Consider the following 21871-nt stretch of genomic DNA (forward strand, 5'->3'; position numbering starts at 1 on the left):
GGGGAGGGGAGTTCAGACGGTGCGCGCTCGCAGGCGCCCGGGCGGCGTCCTCTCGGAGAAAGGCGCATTGTGCAGCACGGGGGCTGGGGGCAGGGGGCCGGCCGCTGCTTCCCGTTCCTTGTTTATTCAGCCCAGAACAGATGGCCCGTTATGCAGGACGCGGGGAAGGTGGGGGTGTCCCGAGAGCCCTTGGGTCTGAACAAGTCCGAGTCCCCCATCCTCCAGCACTTAGTTCTCTTTCTGTTCCTGTTTCCTGGTGCCAAAAATGTGACGCAAAGGCCGCTTGGGACCTGGCTGGGGAGATGGTGAGGAGGTGGGAGCCTCGGTTTAGCCCCTGGACAGTCAGAGTTGGGGACTCCAGATGTGCTTTACCTGGATTGTAGCTGCCTCTGGCACTCAGTGGCACGCCTGAGCTCGTGGCTTTCCCTCTGCCACTCCCCCAAGAAACAAAGCAAAGCAACACAAAACCCTCTGCCGCCAAGGAACACAAACTTCCCAGGTACACGCGGGGAAACTAAAGCTTAAAATGCTTTTGATTTCAGAGTGAGGTTCAGGGTAAATCCTCTGGGTTTGTTTTTGCCACCGTTAAAGTTGGGATAGAAATTGTTATCCCCAAAGGGGTTGCTGTAGTTAGAAGAATTTAAGCTAAGGCACCTGCCATTGTGCCCAACACCTATTTCAGGCCCTTAGTTAACGGTAGTTGCAACTATTCTTATTTTAACAGGTAACATGTTCAGTCTAGGACGTGGTTTTAAGTGATTTCCACAGCATTGCTGTTGTTTCCTCTTCTATGCAGACAACCTCGTGAGATAATTAGTGTCTTAGAGGGCAAGATGGCTCAGCTGGCACCAAGCCTTTCAACCTGAGTTCAATTCTCAGAACCCACGTGGTGAAGGGAGCTAACTAACTCTCGCAGGCTGTTCTCTGATCTCCGCATCTCCGATAAATAAACACATAAATAAGTGTAAAAATAAACCTTAAAAATAATTATTACAGCCAGGCGTTGGTGGCACACACCTTTAATCCCAGCACTCAGGAGGCAGAGGCAGGCGGATCTCTGTGAGTTCGAGGCCAGCCTGGTCTCCAGAGCGAGTGCCAGGATAGGCTCCAAAGCTACACAGAGAAACTCTGTCTCGAAAAACACCAAAAAAAAGAAAAAAAGAAAGAAATTATTGCCTTCACCATTCCCATTTTACACACCAGAAATGGAGGCATGCGGTTTCCTAAACTCACGTATGTAGTGAGCGGCTGATCAGGCATGTTATGGGTTTCCTACAGCTGCTATAACAAACCGAGGTCTTGAAAGCAAGGTTTCCCGAGATTGGAAATTCAAGACGGCTGGGCAGGTGTGCGTTCCTTCTGGAGAACTCTTGCTTTCTGGGGTAGCTTCTAGAGAGAGGCCTTCCACATTCCTTGGCTCACGGCCTCAAAGCCCTCTGATCTTGACACTCCTCTCTTTGTGTGTGACTATATCGCTGCGACTTTGACAATTGCAGACACTACTTCTACTTTCCAAATATCTGTAGCAGTCTCCTTTGTCGTGTAGTGTCATAGATTTATTCCCAGGCCCCCAGGATTCATGCGTGGAAGCTGTTGAGGGCAACACGATTCGGCTACCAGACAGGGCTGAAGCCAGGCTGGCGGATTTCAGTGCGGGTGCTCTTTGTACTTGGCGGTGCTAGGCTGGGCGGAGAGGGAGATGTGTTACTGAGGAAAGCCCTGAGCTGGAGGAGCGATGCCCACCTGTGTATAGTTACAGGATGAAAGGATGCTGCCTGCGGAGGGCAGGAAGGAAGGATGGAGGGGAGTGCTTTGAGTCAAACCTTAAAGCACACGGCTGTATTTTCTGTGATTGGCCATGTGGGGCAGGAGCGGCTGGACCTGGGGTGATCTGGGCCTTGCCTAGAGCATGATCAGATAAACTAAGCATGCTGTGGATAGCAGCTGGCATGAGATCTCACCTTGCTCAATCCCTCAAGCTCAAAGTTAAACAAAGTGAGTCCTAGGGGACACAGGTTCTTGTCTAGGAGCACTCAGGAAGAAAACAGCAGGGTCGGGCAGAAGACTTGCAGGGGTGTGAGACTGGAATAGGGCACTTCCTGATGGGGGTATGTGAGGAAAGGCGGAAGATAGATCTTCCCTCTTTTCCGGATGCAGACGACACAATCTTTCCTCTTCCTTTTCTCACCCGTTCTTTACTTCTGCAATCTCCTTCGTGGCCACAGGATGGCGCCTGAAGATCTACTTTAGCATTTAACTCAGAACCCCATTAGGAAGCCCAGGCGTTTGGAGCCCAGGCTGATAATGTCCCTTCCCTTTAATAGCAAAGGGTTTTAGAATGGCAGTGAGGTCCGTGGGCCAGGGAGGAAGCCGCAGGTGACTCTAAGATGGAAACAGCCTTCATGCCTGGTCCGTTTTTCTCTAACCTTTCTCAGTGTGGGTCTTTACCATTTCAGTTTGGAATGGGAGGCACCATCCATCCAGCATCTGTTACCTTGTGGGACTGACAGCGTGTGTTCCACTATCCTAGGAGCATTTAAAGTTTAAGAGGAGTCAGCCGGGTGGTGGTAGCACACGCCTTTAATCCCACACTTGGGAGGCAGAGACAGGAGGATCTCAGTGAGTTCAAGGCTAGCCTGGTCTACAGAGCAAGTTCCAGGACAGTAAGGGCTACACAAGAAAACCTGTCTGAAACAAAACAAAACAAGACAAAACAGAACTAAAGTTTAAGAGGATCCAAGGGGAAAGAGAGCAATGGTTGATCCAAAGAGAATAAATGGAAGGGTTTCAGACAGCCAAGGCCACATGAGTGCCATAGGCTTGTCTTGTCTTCAGGGACTGGATCCCTACAGGATCTCATACGATTCTCAAGGCGATACTTAGGAGGTTAGCATCTTCACTTTCGTTGTCAGAGGAAGCAGCTGAGGTGACACAGGTGTCCCAAATCATTCACTCTTGATGTCCAGGGCTCTCCCTGCTTCATCAGAGCGGTTGGAAATGGGGAGCAGTCAGAATTGGGCTCAAAGTGGGGGGGTCTTGACTCAATACCAGGTGCCAACAGGCTGGAAATCTTAGAGGGGAGAAAGGAGTTGGGAAGGGGAGGGGAGGGAAGGGCATGAGTGCTGCAACCTTTGCTCTTTGAAGTCACATTCCAGAAGGGCAGGAGGAGGGGGGTGGAGGACAGTTGGCGTGTGAGTCAAGCTACAGCCACGATGATGACAATGGTAGTAATAGTCACAGTGACTGGCGTTTATGGTGATTCACAAGGAAGTTTCCCATCAATGACAACTCAGCGGAGCCACTGCCACCCCAGGGAAGGACAGGGCAGTGTGCTCCCTGCTGTTTCACCGAAGGGGAAGCGAATGAGAGCTGTAGAGTGCAGTGAGCCTTGCTGAAGTTTATGTCAAATTACTGCCAGTGCTGGGCTAGACTGAGGCCTCCTGGCTCCCAGCCACACAAGGGCTGCCACACATGGGCTCCAGCTGTGGCCAGCCAGAGAGAATGGGGCCTTTGTCAGAGCCAATGCTTAGGCACATGCCTTCTGCGGCCTTGGGTGGAGGCCTAAGGAGATGGTTTGGACAGGCTGCTTGGGATCTGAAGGGGCAGAAGGATCTAGTTAGAGCGAGGGACTGATCCTCAAATGACCTCCGTATCCTCTAGGCTTCCCTCAGACCTTGTGCTAGCTGACCCTGCCGCAGTGTACGAGTCCATGGCTTTGGCCTGGACTGTGTCTCTTCCCTTTGTAGTCCTTTCTTCCTCCCTCCTCTCTCAACAAAGACCCCCGCTCATGCCTCCCTTCTAACTCGACTCCAACCTTGCAGTCACTCTGCTAAAAGAAAATGAGGCTTCCTTGTGAGTAACGCCCACTGAATCCCTACTGTGTGCGCTCAAGGTTCTGTGTGGGCATTTTTGCCTCAGTTGTCTCCATGTGTACCGCACGTCACCCTTTGTGACGGATTTTAGTTTCTCGGTTACCCTTCTATTCCATGTTCAAAATGAATTTGTGATTCAGGGTTGAAATTTCTACCTAAATTTCATTAGTGTGCTGTGGCTTTCGGGGAAAGACATGGGTGGGGGGTGTCTATCAATGTAATTTTGCCATCTTTAACCAGTAATTCTCATATTTTAAAAATTAACAATAAAAAACATACTATCTAGAATCTACTTGTGTTAAGCTTGAAGAGCCTGCATCTGGGCTCTGGATGTCAGTGCCAAGCAAAACAGAACCCCTACTGTATACCATCCTTCATCATGGTTATGTATGATCTCAAATGTGGGAAATACATGGTGAGTGAAAACGTAGAGAGGAAATGACAGATAGTAAACAAATGCCACCCTTTAAATACATGAAGCGAATTGGATGCCAACACTGATCAATAAAAACTAGATCAAGACCCCAATTACATCCTTCAACAGCAGGAATTCCCATCCCTTCTCCTCCAGAAAATGCCACGTTTATCCTAAAGGATCCCGATGTCTCCTGGAGGAGAACAGAGGAATCATGGGGCCATTGATCTCTCTGACTTCTGATGTTTTATATACCCATTGCACTCTCTTACACTCTGCAATCTAGAAAGGGGGAGGCCTCCAGACCACAGAAATAAAACTCATAAAGTTAACAAGAAACACTATCTACATTTCTACAGTCCAAAGATATATAATACTATTTGACTTCATAATTCCAATCGTTTTATGAAGACATTTTATAAGACTGATACATATTACTCTCTAGAAGAACTGTGTCTGCTGTATGTTTTCCCAACTTGTGTTTTAAGTAATTTCAGAGAGGATGTGCATTTCGCAGCATGAATAAAGTTTTAAGGCCAGACCTACTGGAGTTTGGGTAATTTCTCTGCCACTTTTTAAGCTGTATGATGCTAGGGAAAACCAAAACCAAAACCAAACCAAACCAAAACAAAACAAAACAACCAAATATTCAAAATTCCTTTGAACTTTGACTTCTGTGTAAGATAATGACAGCACCTCCCATTTGCACATCTCAAGCCTGAATGCAGGAATTTATTAGAGCATGCATGCAGAGAACTGTCCACAGGATGGTGATAATAACAGGGATAACAGCAACAATTATTTGCGTGCTTGCTGTGTGCCAGGTCCTTGACATCCATCATCTTCGATAATCTCAAAATTGGCTCCCAGAGCAGATGTTGTAATTCCCTTCATTGCATATCCAAGAAGGGATAAAGTAGCTGTGAACTCATCACACTATCCACTGTGTCAGTGGATAGCAGCAGCATAGAAAAGAGGCCAGGAATTTGAGGGGCCTCTATCTGAAAGGAAAAGGAAGGAAGGAAGGAAGGAATTGTGTGTGTCTCCGGGAGCATCTATATGCCAGGGTGTCCAGTAGAGGGATAATTTGTGGGAATGCATTCTCTCCTTCAACCCTGAGAGTCCCAGCGATTAAGCTGTCTTTCTTCCTGACAAGGTTTTGCTCTGGTTCAGTGGGAGCTCGTCCTCTTTCTGTCTCTGTGTCCTGAGTGCTAGGATTACAGATAAGCACACACCACTTTCCCCACCTTTATGGAGCCTTACAGAGAGATTTCCTGAGACCTGGGAAAGAGCCAAGAAAACCTGACTGGCTTTAACATGTAATCTAGGACAAAGGAGGAAGCCAGGTGCAACCTGGGATTCAGAGATGAAGTAAATTGGAAGAGGTACATTTTGTGGGCCTAGGAAGTGTACTAAGAGAGTGGGGAAGAAATCACAGCAAGGGAGGAGAAGAGAGTTTTTTTTTTGAGACAGGGTTTCTCTGTGTAGCCTGAACTTACTCTGTAGATAGGCCTGGCCTTGAAGTCACAGAGATCCCCCTGCCTCTGTCTCAAGTGATGGGATTAAAAGTATGCTCTGGTGGCAGAAGAGATCTTAAGAGAGTGAGTATAGGAAATAGGAATTAGGTGTCAGTGGCTGGAGAAGAATGCTTGGCAGCCATGTGCCTGGAAAGCACTGCCAGAAATTCCCTGTCAGATATTAATATTAATTAATTAGTTAATATTAATTAATATTAAGAAATGGATGTGAAGGCAGGACTTCCACACTCCCATTTGGCAAATCATTTAATTTAGGAAATTGCAGGTGCTTCAAAGCCAATTTCACAATCACATAAATTGATCTTCCCAGTGCATCGCACATGGTATCCCAAGGTAAATGAGTCAGAGGATGACAAGAGTTTTGGTTTGAGTGACTCAAGGATGATGTCATCACTGGAGACAGGAATAGGTAAAGCAGTTAGGGAGGTAGGATGAGGGATTCAGTTTTAGAGATATTAAGCTGGAGGCATGTAGGGAGCACTCAACTTGAGAAATCAGAAGTGAGTTGGATTTGTGATCTGGAAGTTAGGAGGGAGACTGGACAAACCAGCGCGTCACCACTGTACAGCTGATGCAGAGAGCCCCGATACTGGATGAGATCAGCAGGGAGGGAAACGTGTGTGGACCAGGAGGGCCCTAACCTAGGCTTGCCCTCCCTACTCCCCTGGATTCAGAGGCTGGGGAAAAGAAGGGACTTACGGAGCAGATCTGAGGAGCAGCTGGAGATTGGAAAGGAAGGGGTCAAACCATGACGTTATGGTGTCCTAGAAACAACTGTGGAGGAAATAGATGCAGGGATAGTGAGGGATTAATGATGGCAGCTGAGCATTGTATTTAGCAACCTGGAAGTCAGTAGTGACTTTGACAGGGACATAGAGTGATGTGAAGTTTGTGGTTCTAGGAGCTGATTAGAACAGGCATAAGAAAGAGAGAGGATGGGAGGGGAAGATTAGAGAGCATGTATGTGTGTGTGTGTGTGTGTGTGTGTGTGTGTGTGTGTGTGCGTGAATATATAAAACACGGTTATATACATCGGATATAGCACAGATTATATGATATATTGTATGTGATACAATGACATTTTATATAGGGAGGGTATATATGGTATATAGTTTTATATGATATATATTATATGCAATATATGGAGAGATTATATATGATATATATATGTAGAGAGAGAGAGGAGTTTTTTATCATTCACAGTCTTTATTTTTATTGTGAAACAAAGAGTTTACTAATTATTTCAGTGATAAACTTGAAATTTAACACTTTTGCCTGCATTCATAAGCATTGTGCTCTGTTTGCTATCTTTATGAAAGGAAAGTCACCAGTTAATGGCATTAGGGTATCAGGAATCTAAGCAATTTTCACATATTGTTCAAATATTTTATGGTAAGTATAAAGTATTTACTCAGGATTACTCAGCCTCACTCAGTAGAACTATTGGCCTACTTGTCTCATTTAACAAGCATCTTTTGAGTCCCTACTATGTACCTGTCAGTATGTTAAGGTATCTGCATAATCTCATTTAATCTTTATGCTATGTGTCTAGCATTCTTTTTTTTTTTTTTTTTTAAAGATTTATTTATTTATTATGTATACAGTGTTCTGTCTGTATGTACCCAGGCCAGAAGAGGGCACCAGATCTCATTTCAGATGGTTGTGAGCCACCATATGGTTGCTGGGAATGGAACTCAGGACCTCTGGAAGAACAACCAGTGCTCTTAACCACTGAGCCATCTCCAGCCGGTGTCTAGCATTCTCTCACAATCCATATTTTACATATATGAAAATGAAGGCTGAGAGAACTATATTGTACAAGTCCCATAGAGAAAGTAGTAGTTGATCTCTGAGTTTCACAGGAGATGGCATCTCTATTTTTGAGATATAAGGTCTACCACATAGTGGCAGGACTGGGGCTTGAACTAAAGCCTCTGTGACTTCAAAGCTGCCAGAAGTCAAAATATAGGCATTGTTAAACCACAGTGTTAACTTTCCAATTAAAAGCTACCACTAACTGAGGTTGACATTGACTCATGAAGAGCATCTATTGTGCATTCACAGGTTTCAACGTAAACAGTACAACTACAGATAGGCTCTGCAGTTGAAAAGTCTACACTTTTTTTCAACTTTTTTAAAAATTTGAATTACAAACAGGATTGTTTTACATGACAATCCCAGTTCCCTTCTCCCTCCTGTCCTCCCCTCCCCTCCCCCCAACTAAAACCCTACCTATCACATATCCTTTTTACTCGCCCTGGATGGTGAGGTCTTCCATAGGGTGTCATCAGAGTCTATCATATCCTTTGGGATAGGGTCTAGGCCCAGCCCTATGTGTTTTGGCTCAGGGAGTATTCCTCTATGTGGAATGGGCTCCCAAAGTCCACACCTATGCTAGGGACAAGTATTGAACTACTACAGGAAGTCCAGTAGAATTCCGAGGTTTCCTTACAGAAACCCATGTTCCTGGGGTCTGGATCAGTCCCATGCTGGTATTCCATCTATCAGTCTGAGGAGCAAGAGTTCCCCGATGTCCAGGTCAGCTGTTTCTGTGGGTTTCACTAGCCTGGTCTGGGCCCCTTTGCTTTTCACCTGTCCTTCTCTGCAACTGAATTCCAATTCAGTTCAGTGATTAGTTGTGGGTGTCTGCTTCTACTTCCACCAGTTGTTGGTTGAAGGCTATAGGATGGTATATAAGACAGTCATCAGTCTCATTATCAGGAGAGGGCATTTAAGGTAGCCTCTCCTCTGTTGCTTAGATTGTTAGTTGGTGTCATCTTTGTAGATCTCCAGACCTTTCCCTAGTGCCTGATTTCTCTGTAAACCTAAAATGTCTTCCTCTATTATGGTATCTCCATTCTTGTTGTCATCTATTCTTCCCCTGACTCAACCTTTCTGCTCCCTCATGTCCTCTGCACCCTCCTCTTTTCCCCTTCTCATTCTTCTAGCTCCCTCCTGTCTTTCCGTGCTCCCAATTTGCTCAGGGGATCTTGACCCTTTCCCCTTCTCCAGGAGACCATGTATGTCTCTCTTAGTGTCCTCCTTGTTTATTAGCTTCTTTGGCAGTGTGGATTTTAGGCTGGTAATCCTTACTCTATGTCTAAAATCCACATATGAGTGAATACATACCATGTTTGTCTTTCTGTGATTGGGTTACCTCACTCAGTTTCTTCTAGTTCCATCCATTTTCTTGCAATTTTCAAGATTTCATTGTTTTTTTTCTGCTGAGTAGTATTCCATTGTGTAAATGCAGAAACAATGTCTTCAAAGTAGCCAGACTTAGGAGAAGTCTTATCTATCTGAGGACTAGACTTTCCTATCTGAGGACAAATAAGGAAACACACACACTTTCTGATGGCAACAAGAAAAAAGAAACAAGCACACATTTTCCTGATGGTGACCTCTCTCTTGCTTCATCTTAAAAGACCCCTTTCTGAAAGTCCATCTCCACACAGCTGCCTCTCTCTGCAGCCAGCTGCATTCCTTTCTCCACACATCTCCTCTTTCCTATACACACTTTTCTCTGCGCTTACATTTCTTCACATATCTGCCGTGTCTCTCTTCTACACCACTCACTCACTCGCTCACTCACACACTCACTCACTCGCTCATACACTCACACACTCACTCACTCACTCACTCGCTCATGCACTTACACACTCACTCACTTGCTCATGCACTTACACACACACTACTATTTTATTTTCTCTTTAATTTTTTTTATTAATTTATTTTTTACATTTCAATCCCAGTTTCCCCGCCTCTTCTCCTGCCACCCACTGCCCTCCCACCTCCCATCTGCTCCATGGAGAGGGTGAGGCCTCCCCTAGGAAGTCTACTAAGTCTGTCCCATCATCTCCTTGAGGCAGGAACAAGGCACCTCTCCACCCCCACACCCTTGTGTCTAGGCTGGGCTAGGTATTGCTCCATATAGAATGGGCTCCACTAAGTCAGTTTGTACATTAGAGTTAGATCTTGGACCCCACTGCTAGTGGCCTCATATATTATCCCAGTCACACCATTGTCACCTATCTTAAGGGAGTCTAGTTCAGTCTTATGCAGGTTCCCCATTTGTCAGACCTGAGTCAGTGATCTCTCACTAGCTCCAGTCAGATGATTCTGTGGGGTTTTCCCATTGTTCATATTTTTGCTCCTCCCTCACTTTGATTGTACTCCAGGAGCTTGGCCCATTGGTCCATTGTAGATTTCTTCATCTACATCCATCTGTTTCTGAAAGAGGGTTCTAGCTTCTCTGGGGTTGTGGATTGTAGGCTGGGTATCTTTTGCTTTATGTCTGGTATCCCCTTATGAGTGAGTACATTTTATATTTGTCTTTCTGGTTTTGGGTTACCTCACTCAGGATGGTTTTTTCAAGTTCTGTCTATTTGCCTGTGAATTTTAGGATGTCATTGTTTCTTACCACTGAGTAATACTCCATTTCATAAATATACCACATTTTCTTTACCCATTCTTTAGTTGAGGGTTATCTAGGTTGTTTCCAAGATCTGGCTATTAGAAACAATGTTGCTATGAACATAGTTGAGCAAATGACCTTGTGGTGTGAATGTGCCTCCTTTGGGTATATGTCCAACAGTGGTATTGCAGGGTCTTGAGGTAGGTTGATCCCTAATTTTCTGAGAAATCACCATACTGATTTCTATGGCAGCTGTACAAGTTTGCACTCCCACCACCAATGGAGGAGTGTCCCCTTTCTCCACATCCTCCCCAGCATAAGCTGCCATTGGTGTTTTTGATCTTAACCATTCTTATCGGTGTGAGATGGGATCTTACAGTGCTTTTGATTTGCATTTCCCTGATGGCTAAGGATGCTGAGCATTTCCTTAAGTGTCTTTTCACCATTTGAGATTGTTCTGTTGAGAATTCTCTATTTAGAGCTGTACCCCATTTTTTCAGATTTTTAAAATTTAAATTAGAAACAAGATTGTTTTACATGTCAATCCCAATTCCCTCTCCTTCCCCTCCTCACCTACCAATCCCCCCCCCCAACTAAAACCCTACCTATCACATATCCTTTCTGCTCCCCAGGGAGGGTGAGGCCTTCTATAGGGGGTCATCAGGGTCTATCATATCCTTTGTGTATCCCATTTTTTAAAAAATTGGATTATGTGGTCATTTGATTTCTAGTTTCTTGAGTTCTTTGAACATTTTGGAGATCAGCCCTCTGTCAGATGTGGGGTTGTGAAGATCTTTTCCTATTCTGTAGAGAGCTGTTTTGTCTTGTTGACTGTATTCTTTGCTTTACAGAAGCTTCTCAGCTTCAGGAGGTCCCATTTATTAATTGTTGCTCTTAGTGTCTGTGCTGCTGGTGTTCTATTTGGGAAGTGGTTTCCTGTGCCTATGCATTCAAATGTATTTCCCACTTTCACACACACTACTCTTACATTCACACACACACACACACACACACACACACACACACACACACACACACACTTATTCACTCGCCTCTACATCTCCCATATTTCTCCATCACACTTCTCATCCTGCAGCAAAACCTCTGGACAAATATGAATCAGACTTTCAGGGCCACACAACACTTCCTGAGTAAATAATAAGAAACAAAGCCATATTATCACATAGTGTCTCTCACGCCAGTGAGTAACAATTGACTGTGCACAGAGCTCTGAGTGGTCAGAGTTCCCAGACAGAAAATGGCATTGAAATTTAGGACAATAAATAGTTGGCTAAACCTTGAGGTTAGGAGTACATGCAGAAAGTCCATTACTGCAGGGGGTTATGTCTACCAATGTTGCTTCATGCCTGACCTTGAATCAGCAATAAACATCTGGGAATTTGTCTTTGTGTATTCATCTCCAGGGGGAACCAGTTTGCTTTGAATTTGTTCTGAAGTCTTTGTCCTAGTATTATTTCTATTTATCAGAATTATACAGTTCATCAGAAATCATCTTCCTGACTATTCACAGCTATGTGTTCCCAATAAATGAAATATATATACACACAAGCAGAGGGGAAAATACCCAGAGCTGTTTTTGGGGAAGGCATGTAGTGGCACACGAGGAAAATTACAGACAGAAACTACCACTCATTTACCGTCAGTGGCTCCACAGTCTTTGCCAAGTGGGGCTTCCCGTCAAAGAGTCATTCATCTGGTAGGTCCACCTGTTGAATACTAGTTGTCACCTGCTGTGTACTCCCATGGCTTTTGGAAAATCACTACGCTTGGTGAGCATGGGTGGAATTGTTTTTAATAATTGTTTATTTGTTGAGACTATAATTACACCATTCCTCCCCACTCTTCCCTTCTGCCAGCCCCTCTCTTGTACCCCTGGGGGCAGTTTTCCTGTAAACAAATAACACCCTGCCTGCCCCTGACTAGGAAATTTAACTATAGAGATAAACTTAAAAATGTGTTAGGCCAGTGGAGAGATGGCTCAACAGGTAAGAGCACCAGACATTCTTCCAAAGGCCTAGAGTTCAGCTCCCAGCACCCGAATGGTGGCTCACAGCTAGCTGTAACTCCAGTTCCAATAGCTCCTGATGCCTCCTGGCCTCTTCCAGCACTGCGTGTACTCGGTGCACAGACATACATGCAGAGAAAGCGTTCACGAACAGTCACTTTTCAAAAAAAATGTTAAAGGATAGTTTTAGATTTACCGAATGCTTTTTGAGATGTGGAGGCAGCATGCAGCCTTTGCCCTCATCTGAGAGTCTCTCTTAGTGTGGGGTATTCACCACAGCAGGTAGGCCAACATAGATACATTTATTATAACCCCAGTCCATATTTCTTTCATATTTCCTTAGTTTCCCCCTCACTATCATACGAGTCTACCCAGGGCTTATCCTCAAGTCTCTTTAGACCCTTCCAGACTGCTTATAAAACCTTCCATTTTCTGATAGCCTTGCTCGTTAAAAATTTAAAAATTGTATTTACTTACTTATTGCATGTGTCTGTAGGAACAATTGTTTTTTATAACAATTCTTTTTTTAAATTTTACATACCAATCCCAATTCCCTCTTCCTCCCCCCCTCCTGCTCCCCTCTCCTTCTTCCCTCAACCATACCCCCCATCCACTCCTCAGAGAATGCAAGGCCTCCTATGGGGAGTCAACAAAATCTGTCATATCACATTGAGGCAGGACCAAGGCTGAACAAGGTATCCCTCCATAGGAAATGGGCTCCAAAAAGCCAGTTCATGCACTAGAGATAAATCCTAGTCCCACTGCCAATGGTCTCAAGCTATCTTTCTGGCCTGACTTTGATAATTTTGAAGAGTACAAGTCAGGTGTTTTCCAGGGGTTCTTAATTGGGGTTTATATGGTGTTTTTCATGGTTGAAAGGGAGTTATAAGATTTTGAGAGGCAGATCATGGTGGTAAAAGTGCTATTACAAGAGGTAACTTGAAAACTATGAGCTAGGTGGTACTGGGGCTAAGGAACACATGTTTGGAAGAGTTTGAGGCCCAGCACAACACTCTAAAGTCATATCACGGAAACACTTACTCTACAGGAGGGCCATCCCCTGTGGCATGGAGGAGGGCTGGGCTCTGAGCTCTGCCGACCAAGGAAATACAGAGTGGAAAAGTTAAGCTGGGGCTTCTGAAATGTCTGTTCTTAGAGCAGGCAGCGTTAAGCCCATGTTGACACCAGCAATGGGTGTACAGTTGAGTCTTTCACGTTCTGGTTCAAACACTTGGTCCTTTCACTTTTCTGGTTTACAAGTCTTATCGACTTCCCTGGGGCTTTACAGTCTAGGAACCAAGTTCACCAACTGAGCACAGAGAGCATAATGGCTATGCAGGAGCTTGCAGTTTTAAAACAGCAATACAAAGCTGAGGTGTCATTTCACCTTCACAGCTGATCAGAAGGTCCATAGGCATCCCTGTCATCCATCTGCTGATGCATGACAGGGAGGAGGGAAAAGGGGAAGTGGCTTACTTGGGGACACAACTGTCAATTGACAAAGTAGGACCTACATTCAAGGCCGGTGTAAACCATGCCTAGTGTTCTTGCCACCACTGGTGAGATAGCTAAGTCTGTCATACACATCTAGGGAGTATCTACTCAGTCAGTGTTCTCAACCCTCAGGGATGAGGCCTGGAGCCCGTCCTCTGTCCTTCCTGCTCTAAATCTACACAGAAAATCCAGTTAGTTCCTGAGAACGATGCTAAGTCTCTTACTGACATACAGATGAGAGAGTCCTTATTACTGTGTTTTGTCATAAGCAATTAAGAAACTTACATCTTGGCCAGGTGGGTGGTGGCACACACCTTTAATCCCAGCATTCAGGAAGCAGAAGCAGGCAGAACTGCGAGTTTGAGGCTAACCTGGTCTACAGAGGAAGTTCCAGGACAGCTAGAGCTACACAGAGAAATCAATGTCTTGAAAAACAAACAAACAAAAAAACAATACAACATCAAAATCAAAAAACAAGAAACAAACACAAAACAAAAATAAGAAAAAAACATACATCTCTTTATTTCTGAGCACATCTACCTCAGGAAATAAAGGCCACGGAAAATATTTGTGTGTAGTGGGAGGATATTCACACCAGAGTTAGTCACAACAGGAAAGACTGGAAACGCACAGCCATTCAGCAGTAAGAGACTGGCTAAGCAGCTGGGGCCTCCGTTTTCACTGGATGGAACATTACTTCACAGTAGCTCAAAATAACTTTGGGAAATACTCAGACAGAGCAATATGGAAGATTTTTCTCTCTCCAGTGTTGCTGGTTTTTCTCTTGTCCCGTTAGGTCCCACTGTTGCTTTGCCCCAAATAAGCACAAGGATGCTATATTAATTTTAAAACTGTTGGCAAATGGCTAGGGCTTCTTATTGGCTAGTGCTGTCTTAATTATTAACCCATTTCTCTTAATCTATGTATTTCCTCGTGGTCTTGGCTTACCGGAGAATACCTGGACCTGCTACTCCTTTGTCGGTTCCCTGGTATCCTCTTGTGGAGCCTGTCTCCTAGACTTCTCCTTGTCTTCTAGTCCCGCCTGTCTTCCTGCCTTTACTGGCTATTGGCCAAACAGTGTTTTATTCATCAACCTATAAGAGAAAAATATATACAGAAGAATAGTATCTGGGTATGAGAAGGGTTCCCACTGATTTTTCTTTTCTAAATTAACTTAAAACTGATGTTGTATACCACTTGCCCATTGACAAACATTCTTTTGTTTCCACTGGATTCTTACAATGATCTAAAGGCCTTTAGGACTCTTCAGAACAGGATCAGCCTCTTGCTTATCCTGAGATACTCACTGTTTTTCACTGGTGTCTTAATGGGCAACTAGTGTAGGTAGAGTCCTATATTATCTGCCTCAGGAAGACCACAGGACACACCTTCCCAGCATCCTTTCCTTTGACACTGGAGATAGATGCAGAAGTCTTTGCTTGTCTTCCAGGTCTCAGATGTTTGTCTTTTGCATTACAGCCTCATATTTCTGCAATCCATTTTCTCATTTGTATAATGGAATTTTAACAAGACCTAGCTTGTAAGATTACCATGAGGACCAAATGTGATGAAGGCATTCGAAACTGGTCCCCACTTTGACATGGTGCCATAGGCTGTCCTTTTTGTACCAGAGAGAGGTGCAGAGAGCCAGTAGCTGATGGTTTTCAAGCTGCAATGGTGCTTTGAAAATGATTCTAGATTTAAAACTTCTGTATTTCAAATAAACTGGTGAGAAAGTGGAAGTCCGACCCTGGAGCCTGGAGAAAACATCCATAGTGCATGCATGTGGCAGTGGCTGCTTGTGTCTGACAACGTGTGTGCTTACAGTGACAATATATGAAGAATACCTACAAGTCAATCATATGAAGACAAAACAGACATACACACAAAAACATACCCCTCAAAATTGGCTGAGGACCACCTAGGGAAAGCCAGGAAGTACAGAAGATACTCAGTATTGCTAACCATAAGAAAACATAAATTTAATCCATAACAAGTTATCACTCTGTGTCCACTAGAGTGTTTAAGATGTAACAATATGGAATGTTGTTGAGAACATGTTACTTTTTTTTTTTTGAAGGTCTCCATTTTTTTTTATTCTTTATGTACAAAGACTAGCATGATCTGTTACACTGGGTAGACAGTCTTGAATAATCCATTCAAGGTTGCTTAGTCCAACTTAATGAAGCCTATGTCCTTCGCACACTGACGGAAGCACTGACGGCACATGTTCAGCCCGTATTTTCGGATCAGACCGTGGAGGTTAGAGCAGACGCGGCAAGAGCGAGAGCCCTGGCCGTACCTGCACGGGTGACTCCAGTAGAGCTGCTGGTGACCCATCTTGCCTTCAGCCGGCCGGAGAGGAAAAAGCGAACATGTTCCTTTTTATGTAGTTCTTGGGATCAAATCCAGGGCCTCACACTTGCAAGAAAAGGAAACTGAGGCATTCTGTGGACCCTGGGAATGAGTGTGTTGACATGTAGTCAAGATCATGATCTTCCCATCTCAGCCTCTCTAGTGCTGGGATTACCAGTGTGTGCCACCATGTCCAGTTCCAGGAACTCTTACAACACATAGCTAATTATACAATGGAGTCACCATACCATGTATATGAAGTGATATTGTACAATTATCTTGGAAACATTTGGTAGTTTATAATAAAGTTAAATATGTGCCTACTCTGTGACCAGCAACTCATCTCTTAGGAGTGTATGTTCAAAGATGAAGATAGATTTTTATTAAATCTCTTCTCAGAATATCCAAAGCAGGAGCAATCCATATGCCCATCAATGGAGAATAGTAGATGTACACGGTGGAATATTATTTAGGATTAAAAGCAACATTCTTTTGACGTAGGCAACATGAATTAGGCTCACCAACATGTGGAGCCTAAGAACCACATATAAAATTTGATATAAAATGTGATTCCATGCATCTGAAATTTTAGAAGTGACAAAACGAATCTATAGTAGAAGAAGGCAAGACAATCTTATCATTGGGACCATAAAACTAATTATACAGAAAAACAGAGGAAATGACACGAGGGAATGGAAATATTCTGTATTTTGTTGGGACAATGAATGTATGTGTGTATATGCTTGTCAAAGCTTATTCAGTAGTACATTTTTGTCTGTGTGTTTTGTTGAGGTCAGTCACCCTCACAAAGGCATCAAACATGATGTATTTTCTATTTAATGCTTTGAAGAATCCTTGCCTGGCCCTGGGTCTTCCATGGGAGTAGCATTTGGCTCTAACTGGCAGATGTTTGCTCTCCAGTGAGGCTTCTTCTAGGTCTTCCAAAAAATCAGCTCCCTGTGGTAGGCTTGGGCTCCCTCCATTAAGTTATCTATACACGAAACGTTTCCCCAAGTCCTTGAGGGATTTCTGGAAAAGCCCAGGCATATTTCTTTGGACTATTGGTGGGGAGGCACTGGAGATCTCCCAGGATGGGTTCCCCATTTTCTCTCATAAAAGTGGACTTTGTCTGCCTCTGTCCGAGATTCTGATTTCCATCTCTCTGAGACCTTTAGGCATCACTGCGGACATTCCATTTTGGAAGAGAAGCATGCCTTTACCAGGCTACAAAGATCATTTCCTGGGAAGCCCAGGCAGTGGGACAAAAGTAAAAATGTAAATCAGGAATGGCCTAATCATGGGAAACCCCACAGGGAGCGGCTGGCCACAAAGTAGTCCTCCGTGTGGGAAGAGACTTTGGTTATCAGGTCAAAGTGACCTGATCTTTCTGGTTTTCACTGCTTTCCTGTCCCCCTTATTATCTTTTTTCACTCAGCTTAACAGAAGTGTTTTCACTGTGGCCATCACCCAGGGATCACATGCAAGTCATCAGGCTTGGCATTAGTGCCTTTACCCACTGACGTAATCTCAATGAGCCTAGTCACTAACTTTTGACTTCAGTTGAGGGAACCTACCAATCTCATAGCACAGCTTAGTGCAAAATAGCATTAATTTTTATTAGCATGTATTAATTAAACAGGAAAATGGATTTCATTAGGACAGTTCATACATTTATATAAAATATATTTTGCTCATATTTGCCTTTCCTGGTCTTCTCATGTTCAATCCCACTCCTGCTGATCCCTTCCTCTTCTCATAGTTTGCCGCTGAAATTAGAAAGGGATTTAATTGTTTTAAATTTGTGTGTATGGATGTTTTGCTCACACCTCACATCTGTGCCTGGTGTCCAAGGTCAGAAGAGGGCACTGGGTTCCATAGAACTGGCGTTATGGATGGTCGTGAGCTTCCATGTGGGTACTGGGAATCAAACCCAGGTCCTCTTCAAGAACAACAAATGCTCTTAACCACAGAGCCATTCCTCCAGCCCCCAAGTTAGCATTTCAATAAAGACCCTTTCTGATGAAGAACTAGAAAAGCCATGAACTTTGGGACAGTCTAGTGGCTCCAGGGATGAGCAGAGATGGAGATTAGCAATGGCTCTTCCCTGGGTGCATTCATTCCATCACCCATTTATTCATCCCACATATTTCCCACCGTTAATGGTTTTTGAATATTGGGTATCAGTCCTGTCTCTTATAGCTAAGAAAAAAAACCCTTACATTCTCAGTCATTGCATAGCTACTGCACACTGGTGTGTACTAAGTTATTGAGAATACTGAGGGAGCAAAACCCGATAAAGCTCCTAATTTTAAGGGCATCTTAGTCTAGTACAGGGTGATGCAGGCTAATGGGTAAGTTACAACTCTGAGCAAAACACTGTTGAAAGTTAGAGGAAGACCAGAGAATCATCCATCAGAGAGGAGATGGGAGGCCAAGAGAAGCATGGACTAAACTGGAACCAATGGGCCTTAGCCTATTGGGTGCATAATCACTTTGTAATTCCAATGGACTCGTTGGAAAAACTCACATAGCACTTGGGCATTAGTTCCTGAGATTTAGGGATCTGGGAGGAACTATGGACCTCACATAAGAAGTTCTGTCAGGGGCTAAGAGAGATGGCTCAGTAGTTAAGTCTGTGAACCACTTTTTGCAGAGGATCAAGGCTTGGTTCCAGACACCCACACTGGGTGACCCACGATTGCCTGCAACTCCAATTCTAGGAGACCTGACACTCTCTTCTGAACTCTAGGTGCTTCACTTTCATGTGCACACAAATCTCACATGGACACACACACACACACACACACACACACACACACACACACACACACACACACACACATACACACATTGAAAAGAAAAATATATCCTTAAAATAGAAGCTCTGGCAGAGGGATAGAACCTTAGAGCTGAGAGGGACCAGAGGTGTCTATAATGGCCCTATTTCCGAAGAAGCCTCCCTGTTCCTCCAAAAAGCATGCCTGGAGTAGGGTGGCATAGACCATAGACCAATGATCCTTGGTCAGTTGGCAGCCCGTATTGACTTAGGGAACACAGAAACACTCCCAGGAATGTCCAGGGAGGCCAGTGCTGGGAGAGGCTTCATCTTTGGCTAATCCAACAGCAGTCTTTGTTTATATAGGGAAGTTGAAGCTCAGAATGGAGTAATATTTGGATAAGATGACAAGGTCCCTGGTGTTTAGGTCTCTGAAATGCCAATTAAGAGAGGCTGATGGATTCCCTGGGAATGTGGGTGTGGGGAACTGAACCACGGTCCTTTGGAAGAGCAGCCAATACTTGAGCCACTAAGGCATCTCTCCAGCCCCCAGTAGCTTTGGGAAAGTAGGCATTGCAACCCTTTTCTAATCTCTTGGTTTACAAATGAATAGCTGTGGTGAGACGAGTTTCACCATCACTCTTCTCCCCGAGGCAGGTCCCATTGGCACACCCTTCTCACACACCTACACACCCTATAGTTTTAAAAAGCCAGCTGGCATGAGTGGTTCCCATGGCGATTTGCAATCACTTCATGTTCTATTTGTTGTGACATGTAAGATTTATGTTTCTGAAAATGCATGCTGATCTCAGTATAACGTGATTAATTGTTATACTCCTACTTTGAGTTTTAAGTCAATAGAGATAAGTGAGGATTAGGAGTGTCCAGACTTTGAAGAGACATTTAGACTAAGTACTTGAGAAGACAGTTGATAAACGAAGCGACTCAAGACAAGTTGCTAACAGCCTCATTCTAAAAAATCATAATAATTTTACAACACTTAAGGGGCTGGAAGGACTAACTCTATGAAAAGAGGTCACAACACAAACCACGTGGGTATGACTCAGGAACAGGTGGATGTGGAAAAATAAGATGATGGGAATGCACCCATCTAGAGTTCTAGAAGGAGGGATGCTTATACAAATGATGGGGGAAGATACTGGAATGGAGAAAAGATGTGAGGGATTATAAAATCAAACCTGAAGATTAATCATGGAGCAAAAGAAATGACTTATCATCTATATACACCAAGATATTTGGCATTGATTATAAGTCCATGACATTGCTTAGAAGCAAGAAGCCAGAAAATGACTACAGTTATAGGTTGCATTACCAGGGAAGTTCACCATTGGCTAATGGGGAGACTGCTTCTTCTTGATGGCAATCCTCAGGCTGTATTGCACCAACAGGAGAAGGTGGTGGGGCAAGAGCACAGTGCTGAGAATGTCCCATGGCCTTTTCTTATACTTTTGCTATTGAAGACCTGGAAGGACCAGAGGCCAGTTTGTGAGACCAAAACCCCTAAATAAACAGTAGAAGAAAGGCCATTGCCAAGGGGACTTCTGGTACTTTGAGGCCGTGTAAGGAAAGGCAAGTATTTTGACTGAGAAGAGTTCAGGAGTAACTGACTTCATGTGACTCACCCCCACCTCTGGTGGCCTGGCAATCAATAGGAAGTCACCTGCCTATTCACACTGGGGAGGCATCTGCCTGACACTTCTATCTTCAGCTATTTCTTTCATTCTCTCTCTCTTTTAAACAAATATTTTAACTTATTTTATGTATGAGTGCTCTATCTGCATGTACACCTTTATGCCAGAAGAGGGCATCAGATCCCACTATAGATGGTTGTGAGCTAAATATGGTTCCTGGGAAATGAACTCAGGACCTCTGGAAGAGCAAGCAGTCAGTACTCTTAACTGCTGAGCCATCTCTGCAGTCTCCCATCATCTCATTAAAAAATAAACAAAATTCATCACCTTTTAAAATGTATATGAGAATTTTGCCCTTGGGGGTCAGAAGTGGGCATCAGATCCCCTGGGGCTGAAATTACAGATTGTTGTTAGTTACCATATCGGTGTTGGGAATTGAACCAGGGTCTTTTGCAAGAGTAACAAGTACTCCTAACTGCTGAGCCAACTCTCATCATCTCAACGGTTTTGCCCAATGTGCCATGGTTCTGATGCAGAAGAAACCTGAAGTATCAAAACTGATGAAAAGAATTCACTATTAGAGGAGCCATTGTAGGGCCAAGGAGAGATCTGGCGCTAGGGAGATCTCCAGAGACCTACAAGGATGACACGAACGGACAATCCAGGCAATGGTGGAGACGATAACCTAAATGCCCTTCCCCTAAAATGAGATTGATGACTACTTTTTTATGCCATTCTAGAGCCCTCATCCAGTGGCTGATAGAAGCAGAGGCAGACACCCACAGATATACACTGAACTGAACTCTGGAACCTAGTTGCAGAGAGGGAGGAATGAAGAGCAAAGGGGTGGGAACCAGGCTGGTGAAACCCACAGAAACAGCTGGCCTGAACAAGGGGGAGCACATGGACCCCAGATGCTGTCTGGGGAGGCCATCACAGGACTGATACAGACCCCTGAACATGGATGTCAATGAGGAGGCCTCTGCACTCTAGGGGGCCCCTGGTGGTGGATTAGTATTTTTCCCTGGTGTAAGAAGGGACTTTGAGAGCCCATCCCACGTGAAGGGATTCACTCTTGCCCTGGACACATGGGGGAAGGCCCAGGCCCAGCCCAGGAAGATGTGGTGGACTTTGCAGAGCCCCTGTGGAGGGCCCTACCCTGCCTGGGGAGTGGAGGGCCCTACCCTGCCTGGGGAGTGGAGGGTGGAAGGGGTGGGGGGTAGGTCCAGGTGGGGTAGGAGGGGTATGGGTAAGGGGAGGGAGAGAGAGAGGGGGAAGGGATTGACATGTGAAACAAGCTTGTTCCTAATTTGAACTAATAAAAAAAAA

General features: G+C 44.5%; 1 protein-coding gene and 1 long non-coding RNA gene across 2 annotated transcripts in view; one reads left to right on the top strand and one right to left on the bottom strand.

The window, feature by feature from the left end:
- The first annotated feature begins 20 nt into the window (after window positions 1–20).
- LOC118239064 overlaps window positions 21–21871 on the top strand; it is a 33506-nt gene continuing 11655 nt past the window's right edge. Inside the window, exon 1 of the long non-coding RNA XR_004770511.1 lies at window positions 21–499. This is a non-coding gene — a long non-coding RNA (uncharacterized LOC118239064). The remainder of the gene's footprint in view (window positions 500–21871) is intronic.
- On the bottom strand, window positions 15824–16125 carry LOC100758567 (40S ribosomal protein S29-like). Its single transcript, XM_035446557.1, has one exon. The coding sequence runs from the start codon at window positions 16097–16099 to the stop codon at window positions 15929–15931; it is 171 nt and encodes a 56-aa protein (XP_035302448.1). The 5' UTR covers window positions 16100–16125; the 3' UTR covers window positions 15824–15928.

The sequence above is a fragment of the Cricetulus griseus genome, chromosome 6 (genome assembly GCF_003668045.3).
Source record: "Cricetulus griseus strain 17A/GY chromosome 6, alternate assembly CriGri-PICRH-1.0, whole genome shotgun sequence".
NCBI classification, from domain to species: domain Eukaryota; kingdom Metazoa; phylum Chordata; class Mammalia; order Rodentia; family Cricetidae; genus Cricetulus; species Cricetulus griseus.